This window comes from Phoenix dactylifera, chromosome 8 (assembly GCF_051530095.1).
Source record: "Phoenix dactylifera cultivar Ajwa chromosome 8, Ajwa_hap1_PhDact_Kaust_v1.1, whole genome shotgun sequence".
Taxonomy (NCBI): domain Eukaryota; kingdom Viridiplantae; phylum Streptophyta; class Magnoliopsida; order Arecales; family Arecaceae; genus Phoenix; species Phoenix dactylifera.
Genome location: NC_143197.1, coordinates 29721377 through 29744387, shown reverse-complemented (window position 1 = coordinate 29744387; position 23011 = coordinate 29721377). Strand labels below are relative to the sequence as shown.

The window sequence follows — 23011 nt, the reverse complement described above, 5'->3', positions numbered from 1 at the left end:
AGCAGCGATCGCTAATATCCGCAATGTCTCGCGGAATCGCGCTCCCTTATGGTAACATGACGCCAGGGTGCTGACGTAGACACGGCCGAGCGCAGGAGCAATATATATTCTCCACCGAGGCGAGGGCATTCGCACCCAACTCTCTCGGGCCGAAGGAGCGTGCCCTAAAAGCCGAGACACCTCGTCTCGTCGTCCTTCTCTCGAGCTCTCTCTCTCCCCCTTCCCTTCCTTGATCTCGCTTCTCAAGAAAAGGGCGGCCAAACCATGTCGGGATCGTACGGCTCCGGTGGAGTGAACGACTCTGGCCCGCCGGCCCGCGGCGGCGGATACAGCAGAGGAGGCGGTGGGGGATACGGTGGAAATCCGTCGAATCGAGGTTCGTGGCTCCTCTTTTCTGCCCTTTCCTTGTTAATCTTGTTTCTTGGAGCGTTAATTTCGGTTTGGGTGAATCTAGGGTTAATTTGGCTTTACCGGGTTTTTTTTTTTAATAATTTAGGCGGAGGCGGTGGTGGCGGCGGATATCAAGGCGGCGACCGCGGCAACCGGGGAGGCGGCGGGTACCGTGGTGGGGGTCGTGGCGGCGGCAGTGGCCGAGAAGGGGATTGGCTTTGCCCGGCCCCTAGGTATGCCTGTTCCCCTTTCTATTCTTGCTTTCCCTCTCCAGGATTTCCTTTTTGGGAATTGTTCCTTACTAACGCTGAGATCTTGATCCAGTTGTGGGAATCTGAACTTTGCGCGAAGATCCGAGTGCAATAAATGTGGTGCTACAAGACCTGGCGGCGGCGGCACTGGTGGCGGCAGTAGAGCTGGTGGTTATAACAGGGGAGGAGGGGGAGGAGGTGGTCGTGGCGGTTATAATCGAAGTGGTGCAGATTACAGCAGAGGAGGTGGTGGTGGCGGTGGTCGTGGTGGTTATAGCGGAGGTGGCGGAGGTTATGATGGGAGCCGTGGTGGTAGGAGTGATAATTATGGTGGAAGAGGTGGTTCTTACAGTAGTAGTCAAAGTAGAGATGGAGATGATTCTGCTTATGCTCATGTTTCCCAACCAGCTCCGGCTTCGTATGGTGGTGGCCCTATGGGAAGTTACCCACTTCCTACAAACTCCTACGGAGGGAATGATGCTTATGATGCGGAGCCTGTTCCACCACCCATGAGCTATGGTGGGCCCCCTTCTTACCCCCCTTCATATGGTGCACCACCTCCCAATCCCTATGGAGGTGATGCTCCCTTTGCTCGCGGGGTTCCACCAGTTGATTATGATGGCGGGCATGCTGATCGTCCAATCCCTGGTCGTGATGGTGGCGCTCCTCCACGCTATGGGGATGGTGGTTATGGTGCTGCTGCTGTTGAGCCCCCTCTTCCGCTCAAGCAGTGTGATGAAAATTGTGGCGAATTTTGTGACAATTCAAGGATTTACATCTCAAATTTACCTCCTGATGTGACTACAGAGGAGCTTAGGGAGCTTTTTGGAGGAATTGGGCAGGTACGTATATGTTTGCTTTTCTTTTAATACTGATCTTCTTGTTCACTTATGCAATCCTTTTACACCATAATTGGTAGCATCTAAGCTAAAGCATGTGTGAGGATGAAATGTATGCGATAAATTAATATGAATTATGATAAGTTAAAGCTGAAAAGATGTAACAAGGGCTTCCTTGAGATGGGTGGTCGTTATTGTTGATAATGTCTACAGAGCTTGGTTGAGGCAGATGCTTTTTCCTCATGGCATCTTATAGTAAACAACAAACAGTAGTTACCAGGCCTTGCTTTTTTATGCAAGAACATGCACGGACCATTTTGGTCAGGTATCTGCTTTGCTGTCAATAGGTCCAACTTTTGCACTTTTCTAATGGTTCTGCTGTACTCATTAATTGTATGATCAGCATCTTTATTACTGTATTATGTGATTTGCCCTTTGTATCACCAAGAATTATGAGCCTTGAAACATTTTCAGCTTTATCGTTGAGTCACTGCCCTCTTATTGTAGGGATTGCGTAACAACCTAGAAGTACCAGCTCACTTAATAAAGAAGGCAATTGAAAGTAAAGAATCTCAAATCATCTCCTGTTAAATATACTCAAGATATGCAAGTATCAAAGAGTTGAATCTTATAGCCTTTCATATATGGTCTTCATATTTTGCCCCTTTTTGGATATTATAAGTCTTGCTAGATGCGTCCAAAGTGAGGATAACAAGATACTGGTAAAAGATGATGAATTAAAGAAAGATGGAGATTTTTTTTTTTTTGAAATTTGTTAGATGAACATTTTATTAGAGAAACTTTAATGGAAGAGATAGAAGTAGGGAGTTGTGAAGGTTCTCTTTTCTACAACTTATAGAATCGAGGTGGAAGTAGCTTTGAGAAGGACATGAAAGGGTAAGGCATTGGAAAGTCATGAAGGATATCGGGCTGATTTCGTGTACTAATTTATTTAATGGTATTTTGAAGATCAAACAAATCACACTATTGAAGGAGAAGTATTATGGTACCTATTTATAAGAATAAAGGTGATGTACAACAATTTCATATAATCAATTTAGATTTATGCTTGCGATCTTCTTAGTTGGCAATTGATAGGACATTATAAAGAGAGGGTAAAAATTCTAGATTTTTTTAATTTAATCCATCAGAAATTTATATAACGCTAAGAACGGTAATTTGGTGAACTTTAAGAAGAAAAATGCTAATGTATGTTAGACAAAAGTATTAAAAAATATATGTTAGAGCAAGTTTTACTGTCTTGATATCGAACTCCATACCGGTGCCATACTAGCACTGTGTCGGTATGGTACGATATGAAATTTTTTTGATGCACCGAGTGTCGGTACGCCACCCATACTGGATGCCGGTACTGAATCGGTGCGGTACGGTACGTCCCGTACCGTCCAGTTTAGGCTGGTACGGCGAATCATGTGCTAGAGCTTTGCAAGCGTATCAAGGATTTGCACCAAATCTATGTCTTTTTACACTAATTGTAGATTAATTTACAACTAATATTGAGGAAGATAGAGTGTGGTGCATGCTATTTGCAAACGATATAGTGTTGCTTGATAAGAATAGAAGAAGATTAGCTACTAAATATAATTTATGGAAAAAAGCTTTAGGGGGTAAAGGCTTAAAGATCAACAAAATAAAGATTGTATATTGAAGATCTTTTTTGTGAAAATAGAATGAATACGAAGTCCCAAATGAGATTTGACCGACAAGAGATACCACCAAGTGATGGGTTTCGTTATTTGGGATCTATTATACAAAATAATGGAAAGGTAGATGAATATATGTGTAATATGATTATAGTTAGTTGGATGAATTGAAGAGGTGCTTAGTAGTATTATTTGATGAATTCATACCTTTGTGATTTAAAGGAAAATTTTACATAATAGTAGTAAGGCTTGTAGTATTGTATGACTTAGAATGTTGGGCAATTAAAAGTAGTTAGGAGACAAATTGAGTGTGGCAGAAATGAGAATAAATCTAATAAAGCTGAAAAGGATATGTTGAAAAATGAGTAAATTAGAGGAGTTGCTGGAGTTACACAGGGATAAAGTGATGGGTAATTGATTTAGATGATATGGGCATATACAATGAATATTTGAGAAGGCTCTGGTAAGATGAGGTACTTTGATTTGTCTTACATTTGTAGGATGGAAAGACATAAAGCACCATGGATGAAAGCTGCGAAGAAAAAGATATGGAAAAGCTTGAAATAACACCAAGCTTGAAATAACACCATAGGTGGCCCTAAGTAGAAATTTTTGCTGAATTAGGATCCACGAAGCCAACCTTAGATGGCTATGATAGGCTTGATGGTTGTTATGTATATGTATATATGTATATATGTACTATTTATATATAACATAAACTCAATTCTTGTTACTATCTTGTAGGTCCTTTTGGAGCACCACCAATTTTTATGAAAACACGATCAAATGTTTACTCCTTTTATCTCATTCTTATTCTAATGTTTTTCATCATTAAACATTTTAATGATTGTTGAAGGAGAATACATGGGTACTTCTGATTGTTGTTTTGGACTTGGTACTTCACTAGCTGTTTATGAATGATGATGATCATCACTAAGTTAGCCCTTGACATAGTTCTGCTGCTAGGAAATTTATTTAAACAAGCCCAGTCATGCCTAGACCATCCATTAGTAATTGTAGATCTGTCTTCCTTTCAGGGAGTCTTCTTTTGAGCATAAGATTGAGTGCTACAAATCTAACCTTAGTTTTATATTTTAAGTAACATTGCCACTATCTGGTCCTTACAAGAGACTAGCTAGCGTGGGGTGAACTAGCTTTAATTTGAAGTATAGTTGGTACTGCATGTTCACTTCATCTATATCTATTTAAGGTTAGGAGTATAAATTTCTTGAGGACCGCTTGCTCGGTGAAATATAAATTTTCTGAAGAAGCTGAGACATAGAATCTAATTTTTGATGGTTGAAGCAGAGCTTTCATCCATGAGCAAGGAATTGTAGGACCTTAGAAAAAATTGCATTGTTATAATTTTACATCTAAACTCGTGTCATTCATTTCAAGACATACAAAAAAAAAAAAGCTAGTCATCACACAAAAGTTAGCTTCCCACTTCAAAAGTTCAAATGTCCACCTATCAAAGCAAGAATCTCATGATTAGGCATCGAATAAACTGATAAAGGGTCTTGGGGGACTACTAAGGTACTAGATCTGTGTAAAGGCTTAGCAACATCTAAGATGTTAGGAACTATCCATTTATGAACTTTAGAACTTGTTTCCACACTTTTGCTTCCACATCCACTTGCTTAAGGTCACATTCATCTTCCACCTCATAACTACTTTCTCTCCTAGATCCGCACTCTCCCCGTGAATATTCTCTTATTCTCGACTTTCTCCCCTTTCCACAAAATTCTCCTCTTATTACGACATTTAAATGGAATTCTTAATGTAATTTTTGATTATGTAAAGCCAAAGTAGAAATGTTTGGGGATTACGAGAATTTGATGCATTTAGAGTTACATAGATGCCTTTTTTTGTTGTTTTTAATTTAGTCGGCGCAATAATATAACTTGGAAATTGCGTTGGAATAGAATTTACATTTACATTAGCAAAGTTTTCATCTTCGAACATTCCCTGCGTATAGACTTTACATAATAGATGATCTATGGATGTCTTTATGAAATTTTTGAGTACATAAAGCCAAAGTAGAAATGTTTGTGGATTACAAGATTCTTATACATTTAGAGTTACGGATGTGTCTGTTTACCTTTTTTTTTCTAAAATTGGTCATCCCAATAATATAAGTTGAAATTACAATTGGATAATATTTTGCATTTACATTAGCAAAGTTCCCATCTTCGAACATTCCCTGCATATATATATATATATATATATATATATATATATATATGTTCATTATTTACTTACTAGATGATTTATCGATGAGGATTTATTAGCTTTTGCTTCTGTAAACATAATACACAATGTATCAATGCAAAATATATATTTATCTAGTATTATTATCCATTTCATCTTTTTTTGGAATTTCATTGAACTATTTTATGTATCAAGCTGGATCTTGAATGTTCAGATGCTTTCATTTTTTAGGTTGGAAGGATCAAACAAAAGCGAGGCTACAAGGACCAGTGGCCATGGAATATTAAAATATATACTGATGAATCTGGGAACAACAAAGGAGATGCTGTGCTATCTTATGAAGATCCTTCTGCTGCACATTCTGCAGGAGGATTCTATAACAGTAAGTTTTAGCAAGTAATGTGTTTCTACTGAATTTCGATTTCTTTTAATTTAATTTTTGACTCTATAAAAAAACTGTCAGACTATGATATGAGAGGCTACAAGATTAATGTCACAATGGCTCAGAAGACTGCACCTAAAGCTCCTCCTGCATACGGGCATGGGTATCCAGTTCCCCTCTCTTCCTGCTCTCTCTACCAATTAGTGTTTTTAGCTAGATGATATGTCTTGCATAGTCATTTAAATGGTAGGAGCATGCATAAGTAGTAATTTTTCTTGCAATAGATTTCATGATCTCTTTTTTTTGTTCTGAAAATGTATAGATGTTATATGTTCATTTGCTTTTAATATCGTATATACTTATGGCTATAAAGGCAAATTTTAATTTATCGGTATGTTGCAATGTTTACAGTGTTTTGCTGGTTATACAATGCAATCTCTCTCTCTCTCTCTCTCTCTCTCTCTCTCTCTCGTGCGTGCGCCTGCTCATGCCATTTAACTAGGCCTCCATAATGTTGTTGCATAAGCATGAATGTGGGTTTCGGGCTCATGCATGATTAGTTTCCTGGGCCACTAAGAGCATAAAAGGGATTTGGGGCAAACTAGGTAGTGTATTTTGCTAATGTATTGTTATAATGGCTTGTCAGAGTTTAAGATATGATGATGTATGGCAAGATTTTGCCCAAGTAGGAACTATAAATCTTGTGTATGCCTTGGAAGTGAGAACATGAGGATTTGGTCAAGTAATTGTATGCAAATAATCTACTCAAGAAATTAGAGATGGATTTTTATATTGAAAAAAAGAAAACATGTTAGTCTGAAGTTGTCATGATTTGAAACATATAGTAGCTCGTGTACTTCAAGCTAACTTTTGTAGAGGGGCATGAAGTTCTGTTTCCATTTCCTAATCCTATCCCAACACCATATAAAAGTGCTTTTGTTTCCCAGCTGTTTTCAATCCCAGATGACCCCTATACTTTGAATAAGCTCCTACAACTGATCGGATTTTTCTAAAACCTACTCATATTCTAAGCCCATAAAATCTTCAATCTTTTGAAAGCTACAAAAGTAGTTGTTTTGGAGTTCAGACTGATCTCTATCACAAAACCAACTCACTAAGGGGTTGTTTGGTTGCCTGCAGTTGTGAGCATGCAGTTGCAGTTGGCAGCAATTGAGTTGCAGGAGCCCAAAACAAGTGTTTGGCTGCCTGCAATTCCAACTGCAGGCTGCAATTCAACTACAAAAAAAGCCCTAACTTGTAATTGGAACTGTAGCCAACATCGCAGTTCCAACCACAAAAACCCTGTAATTGAGAAAACTCTTTGGAAGGGGTCTCCTCACTACTCCAACCGTGCCCCTACTTCTCCACAATGTCCTTGTAATTGAAATATAATTATATCATTATAATATCATTATTAAATTAATATTATACTTTATAATAATATTGTTGTAAATATAATATTGCATAATATTATCATATATTACGTATTAGTATTATATTATTAGAATAATAATAGTAATATCATATTATTTTATTATAATATCATTTATTCTAATTATTATATTATATTATTACACTTTTATATTATTATAATATTAAAATGTATTATATTAATGTTATTACAAGATTATAATAATTTTATACTGTTGTAATATTGTAATATATATGGTACTATAATTATGATTATAATTGCATGTAGCAAATAATATGTAATAATCATTAGTTATTATAAATGCATATGATAATTAATATGTCTATTTATTATAATATCAAATTATTTTATACTCATATAATTACTACTCTTATGCTAATCCAATGATAATTTAATAGCAATATTATTTTCTTTTATAATTCAAAAATAATATATAAATATTATACAATGCAGAAAATGTGAGGAGTTCACTACTTCGTGGGGCCTACCTTTACCACCTCAATTACAAGGTAATCATATCTCTTTCGACATCAAACAACCAAACAACTATATCTATATTTTCAGTTCTCAATTTTAAACATTGAAAAAAGACCCTTCTCTACAACTTCACTTCCAATTGCTAGCAATTAAATTGCAGCTTCTAATTGAATTGCATCCAATAGAATTGCAGGCAACCAAACAGCCTCTAAAGGCCTAAATCCCACGGTCTTCAAGCTGGGCTGATGCTTTCTTCCAGCCTCCATGCACAGAGGAATTTTGCTTCACTTAGGCCTAGTTTATTGGCATGTTTTGTCCATATTTCCATCTCTCACTATTTATTCTTCTCCAAGAGTGGCGAGTGTTAGGGTGTTGATTGTCCACATCCAATCATCTTCCATCTGTGGTACCAACAAGAGCACCAAGGCCGCAACCCTTTGATCCAAGTCTGATTCTCTCTTATTTCCTTTGTTGGAGTTACTTGGTTCTTTGTCCCACCAATTCCCCTTCATTTTCTCTCTGTCATACGTATGTTCTTGAAGCAAGTCATCAAATTAATTAGCTCTAGAACTGCTAAATATATCAAATCCTCCATTTGAAGTTTGACAGAATGTTTTGTTGTAGAAAGTAGTCATACTCCATTCATATTGTATTGCTTTTTCATACAAAGCCAATATCTGTCTTTTAAGCTAAGGCTAGATTTGTAAATCTAGAGCATTGCAGATATAGAGCCTGGGAGAAATTTCATTTTGTAATTTCATAATACAGCATTCACTTTGCCAATTCGCGTATTCAACTGGAAGTAAGTGATTTAATGTTAAGGGTAATTTGATGATTCAATTATCTCAATTTGGCTTTTCTTGAAACTAACCACATACCCAAGCTAAGTTATAAACAATCTGTTGCCTCACTTTATCAGCACTTTTCACATCATTGCTCAAGCTTATGTTATATAAAGAAGAAAAATGTATAAATTAAGGCTTTTGTTATGTTTTAGAAAATCAGTTTTAGTTTGTTTTCTCAGTTGAGATTCTAGGGATGCATGTGTGTATATATGTAGGTGGTTTGTATAAATGTTTGCATGCAATTGTATTGTCCCTTTCCAATGTAGTAGTTGTAAACCAAGTAACCAACTATATAGTGGGATATTACGGGATGAAAAGTTATCAATAGATAAGCAGATGGTCTTTACATGTATTAGGGAAAATGGACTGAGCACTTACACAAAAATATTTATGCATGCTTCATATATCTGGTCTAATAGCCAAAAATTCTGAGACTTGTGGTTTTAGTTTGGGTCCCAAGCCATGGTCTTATTTGGTGATTAGGTTAAGGTGGCATTGGTGGGGCAGACCTAAACAGATCCAAACAAATATAATTTAGAATGTCGTAGTTGAACAATTCAAAAAATGACTCCTTAGTGTGGTGCCAAGATACTTGAACAGTATCACTGCTTGTTTATTACACTTAATTGATAGCAATATTAAAACAATGCCATTTATTTGCTTATGATAACTATCATTGATTGGATCTAGTGGTTTAACATGCTTGTGCATGTGCGTCATAACTAGTTCATTAAAGGTATCAATCTCACTTTTTTTGAGAAGTATTAATAAAAAAATTGTTCATTATTTTTAGGCAAGCCCGATCCCAACTATCTGATGTGAACATTATTACTTTCTTTAGGTCCTGTTTGGATGTTGGAGGATCTTATAGGTCTGACGTGATCTTCTGGTAGTGGGTTATTGTTTCATTGATACACTTGAACTCAAGTGCCAAGAGATCTTCTGACAAGATCTTCTGGTAGTGGGTTATCGTTTCATTGATCGGATCTAGTGGTTTAACATGCATGTGCATGTGCACCATAACTGGTTCATTAAAGGTATCATTCTCACTCTTTCTGAGAAGTATTAATAAAAAAATTCTTTGCTTGTTTTCAGGCAAGCCTGATCCCAACTATCTGATTTGAACATTATTACTTTCTTTAGGTTTTGTTTAGATGTTGGAAGATCTAATAGGTCTGACGAGATCTTCTGTAGTGGGTTATTTATTGTTTCATTGATACACTTGAACTCGAGTGGTCTAGAGAGATTGGAGAAACTAGAACATAACTAATCCCTGATTTCTTGGAGATAAGTCGAATCAGCTTCAAAAAGGGATTAACTGTCTCTAAGAATCAGGATGTGCCTGTTGCTGGCGGTCCTGAACTCCATGGACCACCTCTATTTTTATGTGGTTTTAACACCGAAGGCCCCTGCGGATAAGATCTGTCAGCATTCAAACGGCCTTTAGTGTCCTTTTATCCTTGCGAAGGCCTACATCTGCTGCTAGTACTAGCTTTCTCAAATCATTTCTCAAAACTTGCCTCCATGTTATTTGTTCTTCCTTATCTTTATCCATCTTTCTTTATCAGCCCAAGCTCGCAGTCTTAGATGGTTTTCACCACATTGTTGTCATTGGGCAAATCTCATGTGCTTCATCTAGTGCCCTAAATTTTCACCTTATTTTTCTTGGGTTTATAAGACAGGACATTCTCATCTTTGTCAAATTTGTTATATTTGCTTGAACCCTTATTTTCCACATAGAGTCTGTCTCTCTTTCTCGTGTAAGTTCTTTCTCAACTATTAAGACATATCTTTAGTTATATTCTTATTTCTGACCTATACTTTCAAAATATGTTAGGCAAATGAAATAATTTTTTAAAAATTGCAGTAGTTATGATCATATGACAGTCTTCCTATTACGCTCTGACCCATAGGCACAAATCAGAGCGACAAACGACCACACATCTGATAGGGTTTGGTCCTATAAGAATTTCTTATTTTCAAGACTAGTTTTTTCCCCAAGTAACAATGAATAGGCATAGGTAAATTTTGGAGCTTTAATGAAATTCTAATATAGAATTCCAAAGTTAAATATTCCAAAATCGAAAAATCAGACATAGACTCTAATGCTCAGCCATAACTCCATCTGGGCTACTTAGCAGATGAAAAAAATGACAAGGGAGAATAGTGAGCTAATAGGCCAGTAAGTTACCTTTACATCTCTTGTTAGATCAAGCATATAATATAAAAAAATGTTTATGTAATACAGGTACCGTTGTCAATTGTAATGAAAGTAAATTTTGCAAAGTCAGGAAGGAGCTTCAGAAATGGCATTAAGAAGTTTACCAACATAATTGATTCACCTTTTAGAATGACACAATGAAAAAAATGCATCTTGTGGAGAAAACCCTTTTTATAAAATTTTCAATAATTGCAATTACGATTCTACCCTCTCTTAGTCTTCATGATTACGGTCACAATTAGCCCCGTGAGAAAGCTCGAAAGAGACTAGCTCCCAAGTCCATCCGATCAACCCTATTGGCTAGGCTCAAAAGGAACTAACTCTGAACATATTTTTGTTAGTGATTAGCCTCATTGGCCAGGCCCAAAAGAAACTAGTTTCTGAACATGTATTACCAACGATCAGCCCTGCTGGCTGGGCCTGAATCATAGTTAGATTAAAGAATGAACATTAAATTCATTCTAAAACCATTTGATTATAGATCTTTCTAATACCAATGAACTTTCAACAATATTTAATAACTCATTTCATATGTTTCCATCATGCAAAATCAACCAACATTCTTTTGATACATGAAAGTTCAGCAACATGCTTATGCTTGATCCATATTTCAGAATCATTTTTTGTACAGGGCAAACATAATATTTAATTTTAATCATGGAATATCTATAAATGAATTTTATAAATTCAATTTCAAGTGCTTTAGCTATTTTTCCAAACACATCTAAAAACCAAGTAAAATAAATTTCTAATCCGATCATATGACATGCACAGTAAAAATGTTTTGGGGGTAGACTTACATATCTAGATTGGCAAGATGCCAAAATTCTTCCTAACAAGGCTATGCACGGCCTGGAAAAAAAGGAGAGAGAGGGATGGGGGAGAAATAAGTTGACCCAAAATAAATGAAAATTGTTACTCTTTTATTGTCTAACATTCTTGTCGATACATTATCTTCATTCTATTTTAGATTGTAATATCTAATGAAAAGTATAGCTTCATGAGCAAAGGCTCCTATCATGATGAACCCTGCAATGTATTGTAATGAGTATATAACTCAACTTGAGTAGTAAAGTCTTATGCATGAATGCATAACCAGGTAAATAGTATGTATTGAGGTAATATGGAAGTTTTAACCTCTGTAGAGGCTAGAGCAGGACCTAATTGAGAATGGATCGAATTATCAATTGTGTTGTAAAGATGCTTATGCCCATGTCCTAATTGACCCCGGGGTGGGGGTTGATGAGGACCAAAAAGTGGCTATTTCATAGTGGAGAGTTAGTGATTACCTCGGATGTTGGCCTTGGCCCCTATGCTGGATGCTCCTTAGAGGTGTAAGGGTCCTAATTAGAGAGAGATTGCTAGCCTTAAATCTAGAGGTGTCATGGAGATAGAGAGAGAAGAAGACTTGGGCGAGGGGGTTTTCAAGTGAGAGAGTGAGAGAGAAGACTCGGAGGATGGTTCAGCTAGAGAGAAGAATCAGGGAAACGGGCTCAACTGAGAGATAGATGGAATCCATGATTTTTTTTTTTGGGAGGGGCTGGTGGTGGGGTGAATTATTGGTCAACATGGCAGCATCAATCAACGAGGCGATGAGCGTCTGCGGCCTCGGCAAAACAAGGCAGCAGCTATAGCGAAATGGGGAACTATGGAGAGAAGATGGAGAAGGGCGGTCAGCTTCGATGTTGGCAAACGACGGTGATCGGAGACAAATCTAGCATAGGCGCAAAGTAGGGTAGGCTGGCGCCAAAGAGCAAGAGTGAGAGAGATTAACAATTAGGGGAGGTGGAGCGGAAAAAGAGAGGAGGCTCTAGTGCCGGTGGTAGGCAAGTGAGGATTGACTGTGATCAGTGGAGGAAATGGAGGATAGGCGAGAGCAGGGCCAGCTCAACCCTTAGGCAACTAAGGTGGTCGCCTAAGGCTTCGGCCTAAAGAAGGCTCCATTGTGCCCTTGAGAGTATTCTCGACTTCGTAAAGCAGCAAGGCTAGTTTAGAAAAAAGATCAGAAACACAAAGAAGTAGATAAAAAAAGCGAGGGTTAGGGATGGAAGAGTGAATGTTGTAGCAAAGGAGATGAACTCGAGGCGGGAGAAGCCTAGGAAGATGCCGGAGAAGCGATTGTATGACGGCGATATGGTTGAGGTCGACAACGGCAGAGCAACGACCGTTGCCGCCGCGCTTGGCTATCTCCATCATCGGCCATTTCTTGAACCCATGCTTCTTCTTGGACTCTAAGAGAGAGAGAGAGAGAGAGCCAACTGAGAAAAAATTTCGGTGGGTCCGCCTTTTTGTAAGGTGTAGACGGCCTCTGTGCGTAGAATATATGTGTGAGGATCTGCTGTCCGAGTTATTTTCGTGGACCCATTGTATCCGTTGCTGCATGGCGTCATACGAAACCAAGGTGATGCCAATACTTGATGCTACAGTGGACGACTTAGACCTGTCATGGCTTCGCGTGTCCAGGTGATTTGACTTCATCCATTTCAAAATGGATAGCTCGAGGCAAATGGGACAAATGAATATGATAAGGAAGGCCCATTGGCCGAAAAACTCTGGCTGACCAATCTTTGGATTCCAGAAAAATCCATCTTTCCTTTGAGTCCTCCTGTGTTAATATATAACTAGCTAGATCCAGAATTTTGAGCTAAAATTCATCATCTCTAACTGGGTGAATTTGGGTTTCATAAAAACTAGTGTTACAGGATATTTATGGTCAAGGTCGTGGTCTTAGTTGAGATGCACGCTCGACCGATAAGTCTAAACTTTAGACATAAATCAAGCTCGGGTTGAGCCTTTGAATCTTAGTCCATTTGTCAATGGCAACCAGTCAAGCTATCATTTAATAGCTCGGTTCAAAGTGTATTTTGATTTGATGAAATCAAGTTTTATAAGATAAATGATCGAAGTTAGGATTTTAGTTGAGATGCACACTCAGACTGATAGGTCTGTAAACTTTGTAGACACATCAAGGCCAGGTCGACTCTTTACATGTAAATTTCATATACGCATCCAAGAGATCTTCGGATCTAGTATCAAAGAAATTTGTTAAATGGCACCCCCCACCCCTTGGAGTCCTTAATTTTGATGGGACTGTTAGAGGAGAAAAGGCAGCAAAAGGCTTTATAATCTGAGATCATAATGCCCAGCTATTGTGGGCAGCTGGTAGGCCTCTTTCTTGTTGTTCTGTTTTTCAAGCTGAGTTAGTGATAGCATAGGAAACAATTAAATGTGCTGTCAGGACCGGCTCAACCCTTAGGCGACTGAGGCGGTCGCCTAAGGCCCCGGCCTAAAGAAGCCCCCCTTAGTGAATTCGCCTTAGGACCCCAAATGCATTGAGTCGCCCCTGAGCGAGAGTGCTGTGACAGTGTCCAACAGTGGGGAACTAGTATTGGTCTCTTCGCTGGAAGAGGGAGAATGACTCGTTGAAATAGGGGAGAGGATTGGAGAAAGGCAAGGAGGTGGCAATTCCACTCTTGCCTTTGCCCATGCCAGCTTGCTTAAGTGGTGTATCCACCGATGGACTTGCATGCGGCAAGCAGGGAAAGCTACCTGTCTCAGGTAGAAAAGAGGGAAAGTCAGCCTCTCCTGGCTGGTTGGCTTGAAATGGAAGGTCTCTGGTGATCATTGGGGTGACTGTGGGCTAGTCTGAAGCAGGAGGTGATGATCATGGCGATGCTAGCCTCTTTGAGGCTAGGTTGGCCCAAGATGGAAGGAGGTGGCGATCATGGTGATGCCAGTCCCTCAGGATGGTCGATCATGCATTGTGTACATAAAATCCATCTAAATGCCACTTAGCTATACTTCCTTCCAATTTCTATGTGGGTGCATAAGGATATGGATGCAGGTAGGTAGCATTTACAAGTTTTTCGCTATGCATGACTTTATATTGTGCACTCATATGTTTTTTTTGTATATTGGTTCCTAAGTGAAATCTTTTATTTGCAATCCCTTTTATCTTTATATTTGCACATTAATCCCAACAATCCTGTAACTCTTTGCATACAAGCCTCTTGAGTTTACTTAACAAGACCTAAATGGAGTATTTCTGGTTTATTCGTCTAATACTGTCAGTTTTACTAGTCGTTCCATTTTATTGACTATTTTGTGCTGAAAAAGATGGCAGAGAGAGGGAAAGGTGGGTGGGGGGAGAGCAAGGATGAGAGATGGTAGGACAGACTGAGGTGAGAGTAGGAACAGAGGAGACTTAGATAACCGATCTTTTTCCAAGGTTATTTAGTCTCATTCCAACTCTAGTAATTCTTAACCACGATTTGGTTAAAGTAACACTAGCAGGAGGACTAATAGACGTAACAGAGCAGATTGCAGATTGGAGGGATTAACATGCAAATATGAAAGATTATAGATGTAAAAACCAGCAAAAAAAGCCAATGTAGTTTCTGTCTCTTCATGCTAAAGAGTAGGTTATGGCATTGTGGGTTTTGAGCTAAGAGGGACTTCTGTTTTCCTAACGTGATAAGGATTAGCACATATTGAAATCAAGTATAGAAACTTTTTGTAAGAACAATATCGCGGCATAATATCACGTACAAAAGAGAGAAGCAAGAGAGAGGAAAGATAGCAAACAGGATTATTTTTGGCAGAGTTGCATTTTTTTGTATTACCCCTCAAAATGGGGGTTTGTGTTTGCGCATTAGGTGTGTAAAAATATTCACCCCAAAATTGTGCCCACTCTTGTGATAATTATCCTTATTGAATTTTTTTTCTTTTGCGTACGTGCGCGCGTGTGCATGTGGCGTGTGGTGGAGGTCCCCGGCCCCCCCCCCCCCCCCTCCTCTTTTCTGCTGGCGATCCTTATTATTTTAAGCTGCATATTTTCTGAAATTGCCTATTATGATGAGCTAAGAACAACGTTTTACTTTCTTGGAGCAGAGGTCGGAGAGGTGGATATGCTGGTGGTGGAGATAGGCGTCGAGACAATTACCGTGATGGTGGGGGTCCTGGACCTGATAGGTACCATCATGGAGGCCAGCGCACCCGTCCATACTGAATTGACATTTTATGTACTGAAAATGTCATCTCAAAGCTGTTTCTATTCATATTCACATGAGTTGTACTCAAAAGGAGGAGCTGAAGGTAGGTAGTTCAAATTATCATAGCAAACCTAGTTTTTCTATTGTCAAAGATGTTGGATGGGACTTTGAACTGATGGATTTTGACATGGAACTTGAACTGTGTTGTGTGGATCTTTTAGAGGCCAGTGGAAATAATCTCCAAATTGCTGTTATGTTTGAAAATTACAGGTGAGTTCTGCTCTTCTCGCTTGCTCGTCATCATTTGTCTGCCTCATATGGTCATATACTGATGCGTTGTATGTTTGTGTGAACTGAAATGCACCCGTCTGGCGATACTGTACGAGCCAAGTAGCCGGGCATGTGAAACATAAGGCTTCTGCTTTTATTCATGCCAAGGGCGCTTGTCCGTGCACCAAGTCTGAAAGGCAATGTTTGTTGGCTGAATGCTGAGCTATCCTCATTGCATCAGGATTTTTTTCCCCTCTAATTTTCTATGGTTGTATTCTTGTTTTCTTTTTTTTTTTCTTTTATTTTTTAGCCTATCACCAGACATCATCAGAAATCGTGCTTATGGCGAGAGTGGTTTTCATGGCCATGCAGTTATCATCTATCAGCTTTGGTTGAGCTTGGCCAAAATTGCTTTTGGTTTATGTGCTTATTGGCCTGTCCAACCATGGAATTGCTCTGCCCGTTTACGGGAACAACTGGTTTTCCATCGGTTAACGTAGTTGCAATTGCTACTTGTTTGGAGACACCTTGTACTTGCTGAATTGACACATTTCGGTGGTGATTTTTGATTCTTCATCATCGATCCAGTACCATTAATGGCTTGACAGGTTAAACACGAGTGTTGTGCAACTTCTTTTCTTTTTCTTTGTGGCGATTGAAATATTGTAATGATATTGCTCCAGCTTTGGCCTTGGCCGTCTGATTTGTGTCGTCGCTCTTCATTTCTTTTTGGTAAAATTTTACGGTCCCACGTATCTTAATAATTTCTCCCTAATTTGCCCCCGTGGGTCTCTGATCTGTTAGATGTGGAACGCTAAAAATGAGTTATGGATGACCTATGATGGATTGGATATCATATTTTGAGCATCATACCAGTCGTTAGATTGAAAGTTAAAAAACTCATACATGAACCATGGCACTTTTACCAACCTACTGATTTTCAGGAGAATGTTGAAGGTACCAAATCCCCCTCCCACCACCATTAGATCGGTATCTTATTATTACAGCCGACTCTTTTGCTTAACCTCAGAAATCATAAAGTTCTCAGGTCAGACACTCTATTAGAACTTTGTTGAACACCGTGCAAGTTCTCAGGTCAGACACTCCATTAGAACTTTGTTGAACACCGTGCACCATACGCCCTCCGAGCTTCCACCATTTCCATATGCCCCTGAACCTGCTTATGAAGACTTGGTCATATAAATTTTCTGATATCCTTCCCTAACAAGGCCAAGAAGAAACAATTGGATCCTTGGGCATCTGCATGGTCCTGTAGATAACATGTTACTATATGGAAGCGGCAATTTGCAAGTGAATGTCGATGTGTTACAGAAACAGATAAGAGGCAAAGGCTGGTGGGTAAATTGACATTAGTCCATCAAAATAAGTGATTACAAGGCTATTATTGACAGAAAGGTTAACATACATTTTGTAATGCAATCTAGCAATCTAGAATGTTTGCCTTCTGCTAATAATAGAATCTACATTAACAAAGCGATATTCTATAGTAGTTGAACTTAGAATTCACTTCAGAGTCTTAACAGCTGGATACAGTAGAGCATATTTCAGTGAGAAAGGTTAAGATACAAACTGTTAGGCACCATAATGACATAACGACATCCATATAATACTCGGAAAAAGGCGAGAAAAACCATATATTTGAGAGATGGACAAGAAGTCGCATTGATGCAAGCAAATTGAGCTGTAGGAAAGCAGTATTTGTAGGATGTAATCTAAGATGCATTATTCATCTGATAGAATTGATTAACTTGAATTAATCCCTAACTGTTGTTTGTAGGATCATGCAATTCATGTCTCCGGAGCTGCAATAATCTACCATAGTCTATGACATCAAAGCTAACATAACATTCAAGGTTGGTCCAAATAGGCATGCTTCGACCACTGCTGGTCTGCTGGTTTGACAAATTTGGCTTAACAGCAGTTTGTCTGTTTCGAAAAACCTTGAAACAGATTTTCGAATTAAAGATTATCCCTATTAATTATAAATAAATAAATACCTTTTAAAAACTATGGCATAGACTTAGAGAAAAGAAACAATTTACATGGCAGGTCTGCTTTTTGCTTAACCATGATGCCATGCCAATCTAGCACTTAAGGGCCCTTTCAGTTCAGAAATTTTAAGGGTGCATTTGGGTGCACAAGCAAATTGCAATTTTCATGATTCTCGACTTCCGAATTTACAAGGTTCCATTACCTAATAATAGGTGTTTAGGTGTACAATGCCATAGCCTTAGAGTCCTAAAATTACATTATCAAAAACTCCGAGCATTCTCAAGTTTCATTTTGTTTTCTCTTTATCATTATCAAAACCTCTACTTTGAGCAGAATTTTCTAGTTTCATTGTTTCCCTCTTTATCATCTAACACTTTTCCCCATTTTTAGACCCCTTTTAACTAACCAAAACATTCTAAAAAAACTTAAGCTTCAAAATCCACAAATTTTAAATTCCAGAAGAGCATGAAATCATGATTTTGAAATTGAGAACCTCAAAACAAATCTGAAGATCAGTCATCATTAAAATTTCCAAAAAAGAAATTATCCGGTCAATTTGTTAAACGAAAAATGATTTGTTTTTAAAATGTTTATTAGAAATTTACTTGGCCAAATGAATTTCCTTCAGAATTACATTAAAAATTATGAACCAAATCACATTTACTTCTGATCAATCTTAGTGCTTCCATTCAAAAATAGTCAAAAATAGTCCCTTCACCAACATGCAATTGCAAAAACGTTTTCAGTAATGGTACCAAACACCGTCCCTTATCAATACGAATCAATACAACATGTTTTTGTACTCAGGGGAAGCAATTTATGACCCAACCCACGAACTTGACCCGCAACTAACCCGATTTAAGCAGGTTTAGGTTTGGCGTAAATGGGCTTAGGTCACAAATGGATCAACCCAACCTAATCCGTTCATTAAAGAGGTTCAATTCAAGTTCAAGTCCTGAACGTTTAACCCGTTTAATATAAGGATTAGGTCATGACCCATATAACCTATTTAACCAGCTTAAAACTTGTGTAATCTATATAACCTGATTCGACCTATTTTTTATGCGAGTCGGGTTAAGTTACCTATTTAATAAAATGGTTGGACTTGGTTTTGGATTTTTGATTCTTTTAGTAAACAAGTTAGGTTTGAATTGACAAATATATGACTAGACCTGCATCCGACCCGACTCATATCTGGCCTGACTCAACTCAATTGCCACCTCCACTTGTACCGGCACATGGTACATTGTTGGGTTAACACAGAACCCTTACCGTGCATCCTCAAGAGTGTAGTATTGGTAATACTGTGTACCAAGTTGGAAAGATATTATGCCTTAGACTAAGAACGAGTTGATACTTAAAACCTAGCTGTAAATAGTGTTATGAAGCCATCGAACTGTCTCAAACCGCTCTCCAAGCAAGACCACAAGTCAGTGGTTCAATCATGGGCTATCATCTTTGGAAAGGGAAAAACAAGTAATCAAATATCTCTCCTTAATCCATAGTACCCCATTCTCTTCAGAACCCTACCCACATTATCCATTTCATTGTCTTGCAATCCATGGGCAATGGCTGGTAATGATGTCCAATCTTTCTGATGAAGATCACTGTCAAGAGATGAAAGAGAACCACACTAACCAATCATAAGACTTGCTTGTTAGTAATAGAGAAAGGGGAGTGGCCCTACAAAGTCCTGCTAACATCAATGCAGGATGCTAGCTCTCTTTACCACCAAATCCAAGTGTGACCACTCTATCACTCTAATGAGCCTCTAGATCATTGTTGCTCTAATTAGCCTCTTGCCTCAATATCACAAGCCCTTTTTTCTCTATCTGGCAGATCCAGGTATGTCACCTATCTAATATGGTCAATTTGGATTGTTGAATCACTCTGACCAATTATTCATTTGGCTTAATTTCCCTCCATCGCCCAAAAAAAAGCCTTTTTTTTGTTAAAGATAAACCCCCACTAGCCCCAATATCCAATATAGCTTTGGTTATTTTATGGCTGGCATCCTTCTTTTTCCCAAATCCAGTGCGTTTTTTTCATAATGGCTACATCTTTTTTTATTACTCATAACCCACAGCTTTTAGAATGTGCTATTTCTTTCAAAAAATCAAAACCGCCAATCGTTCTTCCTGTTATTACCCACCTGTTTTTTTTTTTGCATTTTCTTTGCGACAAAATCAGACACAACTTATATTCATTATTTTTTATATGCATCCACTTAGTTTATGGCACTTGAAAAGAGTTATGCAGTAATTCTAGCAGCCTAAAAAAAGCTACATTTTAATTACAATAAAGGAAATATTCTTCACTTTCGTTTCAATCACATCCTTGTTACCAGGCCTTGACAAACAACTAATCTTTAAGTGAAGTGTCTCATCCAATTTTTCAAAATTATTGTGAAATATTTAATAACAAGTGGTCAGCATCAAGCACCATCACCAAATCATGAAGGGATCCCAAACAACCAAATATATGATTCTTTTACATGGTTCATTAGAAAAAACACCAGAGCCAATTGCTTTTAGACCTACATTCCCATTAGCGAATCAATGAAAAGGATCTTCCCCAAGATGTCAAGCAGACATATGAGATGCTCCTCATCCACCATACTATGAAAAGTTGCACAAATCCTTCAAACTGGCCTAAGAATCCTTTTGTCAATATGCAGCAAGAATAGAAGCAACAACAGAGGACCCTATCACAGATTTGCATCATGATTAACCTTATTTTAGGATCTAATTTGCACATGTCAAAAAGATTCATTTGAGATTTAAACCTGCAACTTCTATTTTTTAGGTTTATAAACTTAGCCAGCCAAATTTATCACTGCAATGGTACTTTTAGAGTATGTGTTTCAGTAATCTCCACAGCCATATAACTATTTTTTTTGTTAAAACCTAAATAGAACGTCTACAAGGTAGGTAGAGGTTTGATTTATGAATAAAGGCGAGACCATCCCTTGTCAAGAGTACTAGAAAAGCCACGGACTAGAATTCCTTATGAAAAGATCTCCTATAGTCATATTGTTTATTAAAGTAGTTTTTGAAGCAAATATGATAATAACATACCTCATCTATGAATTTTCAGACCAGGTTGCTTTGAACAAAAATTAACAACACATAATTGAAGATGTGAATTATGCTAATAAAAGGCCAAACTTGCAGAAGCAGAATAGTTTGATGATTGAGGAGATCTAAGCACTTCAAATTGACAAATATATTCAAGTATCGCTGTCACACGGTATTTAAATTGGACTATTTGTCTTATAATTAGTTATCCTAAATGAACATAGTTTCTTAAATGAAAATTTGCCATCTTCTCTTTTCATGGCCCCTCTTTAGTAAGGAATTTTAGACAAGTTGCTCACTAGTTATATGAGCTTAAATTGCAACTGCTATAGTAGGTCTCCCCATTAACTACTCTTCTATAATTCTTAGCTGGACCCTCTCTTATCTATGGTCACCTTGCTCAGTTGAACCAACTCTTAGAGAATTGACATCAGCCTGACATCTTACTGTAGTAATCTGTTCAATCCTTCCATAGAGCATTTTGGACTTGGAGCTGTGTGCTCATAAATCAGAATGCGATTCTAAAGGCAATGAGATGCCTTTATATCAAGATACCATTGGCCATAAGGAGACTGAACTTGAAGATAAAAAAATTGCTAACAAGATCAATGTCATTTAGGAGACAAGTGTGTACCCAGAGGTCAAGACTGTCCATGTGATATCATTTTGGCATTGATCTAAATGAAACAAATTAAAGGAGAGAAAGGAGTATGATACAAAGATTACCTTCAAGAGATGGAAAGAAAAGAATGTTTTAAAAGAACATATGATTTCTAATACAGAAGGTAAAAGTTTTAAGAAATAAATAAGGATGTTTGTTTTAAGCTAAAAACTAATAGATAGTGTTTTGAAATTTATGAAGAACAATGACAAATTTCTATATGTAGAACTCTGAAGAACAGCGAAACTAATAGATAGTTTTAAGCACATAAACACTAAAAGATAATGTTTTGAAACTGGAGAAGGAGCCACAGTGAGAGGCAAGATACAGCCAGCAGTCACAAAGAAAACCATGAAGGATGTTGGTGTATTAAACTAATAAACTAAATTATTACTTTCTTCTAAATGGAAGAGGATGATATAAATATTCCTCCAAAGCATAGCTTTGCATTCGTAGACATGTTTTAGATGTATATGGAACTCCTACATAAGATCAACATAACATCCAATTTTTTCAATTATTAATGCTGATTTAACTATCAGGTCTTTAAGTCTATATATCAGATCATCTCTTTCTGTTTATTATCATCCATATTGCACTAGTCCACAAAAGAAGTATTGCAAATGAAGACTTCGACAAAGTTTACTACTGCATCTAGTATTAGTGACTTCTAGATCTAAAAGAGATGCTATAGATTACTAAGAGTTAGAGCGTTTAAGAATTATAATAGAAACACAAGGCACATCTAGGTCATGACAAATAAAATTTTCTTTGACAGTTCATGAAATCAATCTCAAGTCCTATGCTAGACTCTGTAAAAATTAATGACAAGTTTGACCACGAACATGAGAGTATGGCAGCAATAAAAATATAGAACTTGAAAAAAAAAACAAATTCAAAAATTATTGCTGGAAAGACAACTAATAAAATTTAATTGTTAAGCAAATGAGTGTTGCAACTGGAATGTAAGTAGCCATTATATTCTTCTTGCCAATTTTATCTATTAATACAAGTTTGATCATACCAAATCTGAAATACACCATTTATATATGGACACATAGTAAATGCTCACAAAATAAATATATCCCCCACATAATGTGGCAAATTTAAATTCTACCATGCAGTAAAATTGGAAAAGGAGGCAACTTACATGAAGGATACACTCAGATGCGGTGAAGTACAAGCTGGGAGTTGTGACAAATTGTATAATCATACTCAGACTGCACAATAGATTGTCGCATAACAAGAAAGTGATGTATTTTAAAAATGTAGTGAGGATAAAAAACA

The 23011-nt window shown here is 37.6% G+C and overlaps 2 protein-coding genes and 1 long non-coding RNA gene across 3 annotated transcripts; 2 read left to right on the top strand and 1 right to left on the bottom strand.

Moving 5' to 3' along the window:
- On the top strand, nucleotides 1-15967 carry LOC103722407 (transcription initiation factor TFIID subunit 15b-like). The gene is made up of 6 exons (XM_088703466.2): nucleotides 1-376; nucleotides 497-623; nucleotides 715-1483; nucleotides 5587-5737; nucleotides 5819-5900; nucleotides 15603-15967. The coding sequence occupies exons 1-6, from the start codon at nucleotides 265-267 to the stop codon at nucleotides 15718-15720; spliced, it is 1359 nt and encodes a 452-aa protein (XP_088559592.1). The 5' UTR covers nucleotides 1-264; the 3' UTR covers nucleotides 15721-15967.
- Nucleotides 15724-16673, top strand: LOC149753076 (uncharacterized). Its single transcript, XM_089925086.1, has 3 exons — nucleotides 15724-15806; nucleotides 15925-15973; nucleotides 16284-16673. The coding sequence occupies exons 1-3, from the start codon at nucleotides 15743-15745 to the stop codon at nucleotides 16471-16473; spliced, it is 303 nt and encodes a 100-aa protein (XP_089781212.1). The 5' UTR covers nucleotides 15724-15742; the 3' UTR covers nucleotides 16474-16673.
- A 158-nt stretch (nucleotides 16674-16831) lies between these two features.
- Nucleotides 16832-23011, bottom strand: LOC149753075 (uncharacterized). Its single transcript, XR_016396293.1, has 2 exons — nucleotides 22875-23011; nucleotides 16832-17243 (listed from the first exon to the last, which is right to left on the bottom strand). It is a non-coding gene; the product is annotated as an uncharacterized LOC149753075 (long non-coding RNA).

What these genes read in the sequence shown, in the direction of transcription:
- LOC103722407 (XM_088703466.2), top strand. Translation starts at nt 265, where the DNA reads ATGTCGGGATCGTACGGCTCCGGTGGAGTGAACGACTCTGGCCCGCCG. An exon ending in TGGCTTTGCCCGGCCCCTAG is followed by an intron (nt 624 to 714) that starts GTATGCCTGTTC and finishes ATCTTGATCCAG; the next exon opens with TTGTGGGAATCTGAACTTTG. An exon ending in TTTTTGGAGGAATTGGGCAG is followed by an intron (nt 1,484 to 5,586) that starts GTACGTATATGT and finishes TTCATTTTTTAG; the next exon opens with GTTGGAAGGATCAAACAAAA.
- LOC149753076 (XM_089925086.1), top strand. Translation starts at nt 15,743, where the DNA reads ATGTCATCTCAAAGCTGTTTCTATTCATATTCACATGAGTTGTACTCA. An exon ending in CTCAAAAGGAGGAGCTGAAG is followed by an intron (nt 15,807 to 15,924) that starts GTAGGTAGTTCA and finishes TGGATCTTTTAG; the next exon opens with AGGCCAGTGGAAATAATCTC. An exon ending in GTTATGTTTGAAAATTACAG is followed by an intron (nt 15,974 to 16,283) that starts GTGAGTTCTGCT and finishes TTTATTTTTTAG; the next exon opens with CCTATCACCAGACATCATCA.